The sequence below is a fragment of the Euphorbia lathyris genome, chromosome 7 (assembly GCF_963576675.1).
Source record: "Euphorbia lathyris chromosome 7, ddEupLath1.1, whole genome shotgun sequence".
Lineage (NCBI taxonomy): Eukaryota > Viridiplantae > Streptophyta > Magnoliopsida > Malpighiales > Euphorbiaceae > Euphorbia > Euphorbia lathyris.
This window is the reverse complement of record NC_088916.1, coordinates 61,178,819-61,187,572: the sequence shown is the minus strand read 5'-3', so window position 1 is coordinate 61,187,572 and position 8,754 is coordinate 61,178,819. Positions and strand designations below refer to the sequence as shown.

The following is an 8,754-nucleotide window of genomic DNA, read 5'->3' as shown; positions in this document are numbered from 1 at the left end:
GAGTTCAAAGACGACCTTTTGATAACCCTTCGTCTAAGCCAGTTCAAGACCATAGTAGAGTCCCCATAGTTTGACAATAAGAGCATTACAAATCCCGACATTATAACTAAAGCCACTGATCCAATTACCCTGCGCATCCCTCAAAACGTCACTTGCCGACGCCGCCCCCTGATTCTTTTTTGAAGCCCCATCAGAGTTGAGCTTAACTCATCCAAAATCAGGAGCTTGCCAAGAGATAAAAAAAACCTTTGATTGCAAGGAGGGAGCCCTGATCGCAGTGTACTGTTGTATCTTATGGACTTCAGCCACACAAAGCAAAAGGAGGTCGAGCTTGTCCCGAGTTGCTTCCTTTCCTTCAATGGCTTTGGCGCAATGCCATTTCCAAATCCACCAAATACATATAACAAAAAATAGTGGCCAAGCGAAGCCATGAAAATGGAGATGAGAGTTGATATTCCCTTGTCGTCATTGTGATAGTGAGGTCGAGAAAAAGATGAGTTGCCATTGGGCCAGGACGCAACGAAGTCAAACATGCCTCACCGTCGAACAGTCACGTAGCACATGGATGGTTGTCTCCTCAGATAAGCAGAGTGTACGATCGGTGACATCAGTAAAGTGGCGACGTTTTCGGTTCCAGATACAAAGCAAAATACCATGACTCGTTATCCAAAGAAAAGACCGGATTCGTTCCGGAACAGCCAAGTCCTACAAAATCCTCCAACGGCCCTCAGGATCATGCATGGAGATAACAAAATCGGTCTGAGAGAGACTCGTGCGTAGAGTATTGTAACCCAAACTTACATTTATTGACTTATTTAAAAGGTTTTATGTGATAAAAATAATGGCTCATTCAAAAATTTCCATTGAATTTACTTAGAAATATTATGCCCAAAATTTTACTACTAGTTTATATTTTAAGAGAATTTACTTTTTTGAAGAATGACAGGTAGTAAAAGTTTGAAATTTACTTCTTACAAATTCAGTGTGATAAAAAAAAATATAAATTAAATGAAAAACGTTTTTCGAGAGGCAAAAAATGGATTAATAGGGAAAAAGTTTGAAAATTGAATCTTATATCTGAGGAGATCCTCTACTTCTACTTCTATTGATGCTTCATCCTCTAAGTACACGGCAACCGTTCGCTCAAGATCAACGGTGATTTTATCGCAATAAGCATACTGTTCTTTGTTCTTGTGGTACACAATAATAGTTCTCCATTAATTAATAATTACTAAACTTACAATAAAGCTTTGATAATAATCCCGTAGCGGAAAAGAGAAAACAACGGAAGAAAAGAGATTTTTAAAAACGACACAAAAGACTGCTGCTCTCACCTCACCTCACCCTTGCTTGTTTCGGCTCGGTCTCTATCTCGACGCCGACATCGCAACGGTTCGCTGTGCTATTTTGGCGACACCGAGTAATCTGTACGCCGGATATCTTCCAGAACTTATCGGCGACTTCTTGATCTCTCGACCTTTTGTGGCTCAGTTTTCTGGATTAACTCCCATTTGTTGCTAACGCTGCTTTCCCTCGTTTGCATCTTTTCAGTTCGTGATAATAATAGATAAGGATAATCATCGTCATCAAGAGGTACTAATGTCTTCAATTATTTGTTTTAGGTGTTTCACTAATGATATTGATATTGATCTTGATCAGATTTTGGTTTGCGCCTACAATTTTATCAGTAGATAGATAGTCAATGCCATTTCTTCCTTTTTTTTTATTAGCCAATTATATGTTCTGTGTTCATATTTTTCTAAATCTGAGTTTTAAGGTCATTGTATCTGTGCATTTAGTGTAATTTCTGTTGTGATTGAGTGAAGGAGTGTTCAGTGTAGCTTGAGTTGCTTCTGTTTTTACTGGATTGTGCATTTAAGGTTAGATTCGCTTTTCCGAGTATTTTTTTTTTATGCAAATTGGTTTGCCCTAGTTCGTGGAATCAGAAATGGTTTAGCGGTTGTTTTTGTCGTTATATAAAATCTTCTGCCTAAATTAAGATTTTGCTACGATAAGCTATGGAAGATGAAACTGCGATTATCATGCATTACCATCGATTGTTCGGGGAGCGTAGAAGAAATGTCAAAATAATTCGATTGTCAAAGTAGTTTTGTGGTGTCTTATTTGAAGATCTGAAAACTTGTACTTAAATGAGCGTAATAGTTGTTAATTTTGGGCTGTTTTGACTATTGTTTTTCTTGTTATTATGCTGTTTTTCTAAAGATGACAAGCGAAAAGGCAAACTTAGCTTGAGCTATGTCACTGAATCATTTAGTCTTTAGAAGTAGGTAAGCTGAATTTTGTGTTGACCAAGACCATATGTTAAAATCCATTGTTTATGTGATTCTACAACAATCACATGACGTATCAGAGTTCATGGGGGATATAAGAATAGGAGTTAAAGTGATCTCTTAAATTCTATATGTCATTATAAAGAACATGTATTTGATTTTCTTTGTGCTTGGAGAGTATCATGAACATATAGTTTGAAAAATTAAGTTAGTATAAGGATGGATCTAAAGAAACTTTCTGCATTATTGTGCCCTGTAACAGTTTCATAAATCTGGTTGCAGGTGGGAGATTTTGTAAGACTTCATGGTTTTTAACTTCATCACAATTTGATTTTGGGTGCAGTTAAGGGTACAAAATGATTGGATCATTTCTTACCAGAGGACTTGTGTATGTTATCAATAATTCAATTCTCTTTCACTTGAACAAGGAATTTTTATTGATGTTCAAACTAATTCATGCTAAATTGTCTTTGACAGGATGGTATTTGGCTATGCTTATCCTGCTTACGAGTGCTATAAAACTGTTGAAAAAAATAGGCCAGAAATTGAGCAACTACGGTTTTGGTGCCAGTACTGGTGAGTTAGGTTTTTTTTTTTTTTTTTTTCTTTTCCCCTCTTAAGAAGTTCAAACAATTGTGTTTAAGACATGCTTTCATATTGTTTCGATTTGCAGGATTTTGGTGGCTGTGTTGACAGTCAGTGAGAGACTTGGGGATACTTTCATTTCATGGTAGGAAATCTTAGTTTGACTGTAACATTTCTTTCTAACATATCATTTTTACATTCTGGTTATGTTGTCTTTCTTTTTGAAGGGTTCCGATGTACAGTGAAGCTAAGCTTGCATTTTTTATATACTTGTGGTACCCAAAAACAAGGGTATGTATTTATCAGGGCTGAATAGGAGTAGCTGTGATATACCTATATGATTTTTGTTATAATTTTCCCTCTTCTGTCATTTATGTCAGGGAACTACCTACGTATATGATTCATTCTTCAAACCCTATGTTGCAAAGCATGAGAATGAAATTGACCGCAATTTGCTGGAACTAAGAACTAGGGCTGGAGACATGGCAGTTTTATACTGGCAAAGGGCTGCAAGCTATGGCCAAACCAGGGTTTTTGAGATTCTGCAGTATGTTGCTGCGCAGTCAACACCAAGGCCTAGCACTACTCAGGTAACTATATGTAGTCTTTAATTGTGTTCTAATCTGGGAATTCTGTTCATTTTTGCATTTTGCATTCTGATTTGGAGACTTATTGTGGCCACATTTTATGTGACTCAACTTGAATGCTTATTACATTAAATTGCGTCTGGGAGTATAGACTGCCTAAAAAGCTATGACTTTTGTACAATGTGTGTTTTCTAGTTCACAACTTCACCTCATCCTATTGGATTCTAAACTGCCGCCTGGTATTCATTTGATGACTTCTTGATGCACATTTGTGTTGCTACGAATATCATCAGTATTGAAATTAACTGCAAATAGCCAATTAGCCATGATTTGGTTCTACATAACTTGTTTTGAGGTGGTTGTGATTGTGATTGTGAAGGTTACGTGATGCTATGTTTTTTCAGTGAGCAATTCTACTATTGGTTCTTAACTTTCCTTTTGAAACTATATCCAAGGTTAAGGCTCATCCACCTGCCTCTGCTCTAAATCGACAACCTTCTGCTCGCCAACCAGCTCCAGCACAACCAGAAAATAAAGAACCTCCATCCCCCACCTCCAGCACATCTTCCAGTCAGCAATTTATGGATGAAGCAGAAGAGGTGGTGCCGCAAGCGCGGGAACCAACCGCACCTCCAGCAGGTATTTTCAATCCACTAAAGGGTCCTGCAGCAATTTCCAATGCCCAAAAAGCTCCTGCTGGAGCTTCCAGTAATCCAAAAGCAAATGCTACACCAGAAACTTCCCTTCAGTCTTTATCATCCAAGGATGAAGCAATGATAACCGAAGCAGCTCCTTCATCAACAAATGCAAATGCAAACTCTCCTAAGAAAGAGAGTAGTAACATGGACGGCGGTATTCGCGTTACACGTGCCACATTGAGGAAAAGCAGATCTGGACTGAAAAGTTAAATTGGATATACGTCTTTCTTTCTTTCCTAAAATTAGCTTACGAAACTAGTAGTTACTTGGTAGGTGGATGGTGATGGGATTGGATCGTTGTTGTTGACATTGATGTAAATGTGTCATCTTCTGTATTCTTATTCCATTTGTTGCTTATTTTATTTTTTTTATTACGAATTGGGTAATGGCAGTTGAAAGGGATATTGGGTTGATCTTGATAGGAGATAATTGATGCAACTTTGGTAAGGATAAGGTGAAGATACTGTTTCTAAGTTGAAAGGATGCATTTGGGACCAATTGGCTGGGTTAAAGAATTGAGTGCTGAATAATGTAAACTTTACTTGTAATATGGCTTCAACTGCAAGATAATCTTTACCTGTTAAGAAAACTTATATTTGTACAGTTATGTATTTTCTGTCATGAGATCTATTTGGTTAAATCATCAGAATTTCCTTTGGGGGATAGGATCCCCATTTATCTTTCTTTCTTTTTTTTTAAAATTCTATTTTCAGGAATACAAGGCAAATGGTACCCAGCACTAAAATATGAAGAAAGATTAATGGTGCTGGGTATAGGATATCCTTTGTCCAATGAGTTCTTATAAAACACAGGTTAGGTTGAAATAATATTGCTATTTCACTCGGGCACATAAATGAGATATTAGGTGAAGTTATTTATGAATATGACATTGAGGAAACACTGTTTGTAATAAAGTGGTTGTTGATAATGAATGTGTTAGCCCAGAAAAATAAAATAATTATTTTTATGTATATAAATGCTTAGGTTATGTTTTTAGGATATAGTTTATATTTGCTAGAAATAATACACCTATAAGCTAAGCTTCAACTCGTGGGAAAATCCGGCACCACGCGGGGCGTGTCCTCAATACGCAGCGCGTAAACAAGGCGTCCGGAGAAATCAACGTAAAAACGCAAACACGCAGCGCGCCCTTCACCTTACGCGGGGCGTACTCTCTTACGCGGGACGTATTTGCCAATACACCGTGCGTAAGACGCATTCGCGGAGCATGCCAAGATCAGAGGCTTGAAGACGCGGGGCGTATCTACAAGACACGGGGCGTAATCCTTCACGCAGGACGTGACACCAGAGACGCCACGCGTGAAAACCATCAATGAAACGCACTAGGCCTAATGTCCGCCAACACGCAGGGCGTAGCAGAGCATACACGGGGCGTGTCGTCTCGTCCAGAAGCAGTTAACGACAGTTTGAGGAGGTTAAGTTAGTTAATTAGAGTTAGTTGGGTTTGGTTAAGATAGTTGGTGACTATTTACCAAAATACCACTGATTATTTACCAAAATACCACTGATTATTTACCAAAATGCCACTCTAAAAAACTATAAATAGACCCCCTCCCCTTCCTTATTTTTCACACTCAACATAAACACAATCCCCTTCCTAAGGTCCCTTTCAATTCTCTCTAGTTTCTAGTTCTTAGTTTTCAAGTTCTTAGCTCCTAAGTTCTTTAATTTCTTCAAGTTCTTCAAGTTCTTCAAGTTTTTCCTTTTCGTTCTTCGCTTTTTCTTAGCTTTGATCCCCTTTTTTTTAAGCTCTCTTTAGCTCCAATTCAAGTTCCAATAGTCTTTCTTTTAAGTTTCTCAATTCAATTTAGCATTCCTAAGCTGTTACTCTGCTCAATTTTCAATTAGAATTTCATTTCCGAATTAATTTTCCAGATTCATCCAATTGTTTTCGAAGCCCGATTCCGTCCATTTTAAATCATTATTTGCTTTCAATCCCTTCAACAAAGTTGTTCCTGACGTCTTGAATTTCAATCTAGTGTTTTTAATTTCCCGATTCCGTACCCAGAAACTATAGTTACACGCTGACCTTTCCAGCCCAAATTCTTTTAGTTACTCTGCCCAGATTTTTCCAGATTCGTCCAGTCATTTTCAATTCTCAATTTCGTCCATTTCCAATTCGTTTTAGCTTTCGATCCCTTATACAAAGTTGTTCCTGACATTCTGAAGTTCAATTTACACTATTTACTCGTCCAATTCCTCATTCTTAAGCACTCAAACCAAGCTCCCGAAATTAAGGTCTAAATCTGCCACATTTGCCTACCAACGTTTTGCCATTGCACCAAGCACATATCGTACGGGCCCGACCGATTGCAGCTCTCCAAAGACCTCACGCCGACGCCAAGATTCAACATCAATCCGAGATAGCTATTGTGGCTCCGAGTTTGTTGTTGAATTCCAATTTATTCTTATTGCATTTCAATTCCTTGTATTTGATTTGCTATTCCTTTTCAATTGAATCAGCTATATGTTTAGTATAGAAGTTTTTCAATTGTAATTCATTTCCAATTTCATGTTTCAAACAATTATTCAATCAATAAAATATCGATTTTTCACCAAATCTTGTGTCAATTTCGCACTTTAAATTCCTTTATTTTCTCGTCCTCAATTTACCCGCATTAGCTTAAATAAAACAATTTATCTAGCAAAGTTTCTATAACGGCGCTAGAGACCCAAGAGGGACTTTTTCAATCCTTGCATCCCTCGCCAATCGTTTCGTTTAGAATTTAAGTTTTGGCGCGTAAATCCATAAACTTAACCCACTTTAATAATTGAGAAATAATTTCTCTAGCACGCCCGCACCCTAACCACACGTGACAAGGTTGAAATTAGCATATTCGCAAAATAAAGCTAATAATTTTTGGCACGCCCAGTGGGACATGTTTTTAAGTTTTGCCAAAAATTTAGAACCCGTTTTTGTGCCTATTTTCTTCCATAATTTTTTTTCTATATCACATTTATTTTTCATTATCCCACTTCCACTTTACCAAAATTTATTAGCTAAAGCTAACAATCTTTGGCACGCCCAGTGGGACCTTTATTTAACCTTTGCCAAAAATTTCAATACCCTTTTTATATAAACACGACTTATTTTTTTTTTCTCGCCCCACTTTACCTTACCAAAATTTATTAGCTAACGCTAACAATTTTTGGCACGCCCAGTGGGACCCTATTTTTAAGCTTTGCCAAAAAAAATTTTAAGACTTGTTTTTCATACCACGTATATATTCTTCACGCTCATTTTTTTTTATCGCTTATTTTTTCATGCTTTGCTTTTATCCCATTAATAATTATTTAATTATTTTCTTGTTCTTTCTTTGTTCAATATTAGATTACTAATTTGATTTCATCATTTTTTCCTATAAGTATTCACGAAGAATGCCTCCTAGGAAGAACACGGGAAAAGATCCCATCCCATCGGACTCCGAAGAGAGTCAAAATCAGATCCGGGACCAGAGCAACGAACCTGGTATGCCCGAAGGCGGTGCGGCTGAGACCATGAACAATAGCGGAGGTGCAAACCAACAACCACCTCAAGGCTCACCCTCATTCGACCTAACACCCTTTTTTACGAAACTAGAAAACCAAATCGACCAATTCCTACGCGGATTTTCACAATCCATGAAGGAAAGTCATGAGGACATATGCAAGGCAATGCAAGCCAACAACGAGGTGGCAAACAATTCCAATAAGGGATCGGCTCTCGAGGAAAGGATCATTGATTTAACCGGAGAGATCAGTAAAATCCCGGAGAAGTGCGCCGAGTTGTTCACACAAAGGTCGACATCTCAAGGACTGGGAGATTGCGGGAAGAAAACACTGACATCAGGAGCTGGGGAAAGGTATACCCCGCCACCAGCTCGAGAAGAGAATCTCAGGTTCAATGAGCGCGGTGACAGGATCAGCCCAGAACCTACTCAAGTCCCGCCACCTCAACAACAATTTAGGTCTCATACAGGACCTAGCAACCATGCCGAACATTACGAGGAAAGCTATGCTCGTAATGTGGGGGGCAATGTGAGACAAGCCAACTTTCACCCACAACGGACGACGAATACACGCATGGAGCCCACCACCGCCAACAACTTGGGAGAGGCCCAACGCATAAGAAACATCGTCCAAGAGATCTATGGGCCAGCCGTGAGGGAAGTACACCGACCCGAATTCCAGAAACCCTATCCACGACACTATGATCAGTTATACCCGTTTCCCCACAATTTTAGAGTGCCTGATTTCACTTTATTTTCAGGGGAAGAAGGGCAATCCACCATGGAGCATGTGGCACGCTTCACCTTTCAGTGCAGTGGTTTAAGCATGGACACGAACTTCGACATGTTACGCTTGCAGTTATTCCCAGGTTCACTAACGGGACTAGCTTTCTCTTGGTACACCACCTTACCATCCGGATCCATTCTTGGGTGGGAGCAAATGGAAAGACTGTTCCACAACCAGTTTTATCGGACAGAGCCCGAGGTCTGTGTTGCGGAGCTGTCCCGAATGACACAGCGGCATGGAGAACCGGTTGAAAATTTTATCAACCGATTCAAAAAGATGCGACATCGTTGTCGAATC

General features: G+C 38.9%; 1 protein-coding gene across 1 annotated transcript; it reads left to right on the top strand.

Moving 5' to 3' along the window:
* Window positions 1-1,260: 1,260 nt before the first annotated feature.
* LOC136235666 (putative HVA22-like protein g) lies at window positions 1,261-4,839 on the top strand. Its single transcript, XM_066025506.1, has 7 exons — window positions 1,261-1,593; window positions 2,574-2,679; window positions 2,769-2,867; window positions 2,965-3,021; window positions 3,104-3,167; window positions 3,257-3,466; window positions 3,919-4,839. Exons 2-7 carry the CDS (start codon window positions 2,648-2,650, stop codon window positions 4,369-4,371), a joined length of 915 nt encoding a protein of 304 aa, XP_065881578.1. The 5' UTR covers window positions 1,261-1,593; window positions 2,574-2,647; the 3' UTR covers window positions 4,372-4,839.
* Window positions 4,840-8,754: the final 3,915 nt, after the last annotated feature.

What these genes read in the sequence shown, in the direction of transcription:
- LOC136235666 (XM_066025506.1), top strand. Translation starts at nt 2,648, where the DNA reads ATGATTGGATCATTTCTTACCAGAGGACTTGT. An exon ending in TTTCTTACCAGAGGACTTGT is followed by an intron (nt 2,680 to 2,768) that starts GTATGTTATCAA and finishes TGTCTTTGACAG; the next exon opens with GATGGTATTTGGCTATGCTT. An exon ending in CGGTTTTGGTGCCAGTACTG is followed by an intron (nt 2,868 to 2,964) that starts GTGAGTTAGGTT and finishes TTCGATTTGCAG; the next exon opens with GATTTTGGTGGCTGTGTTGA.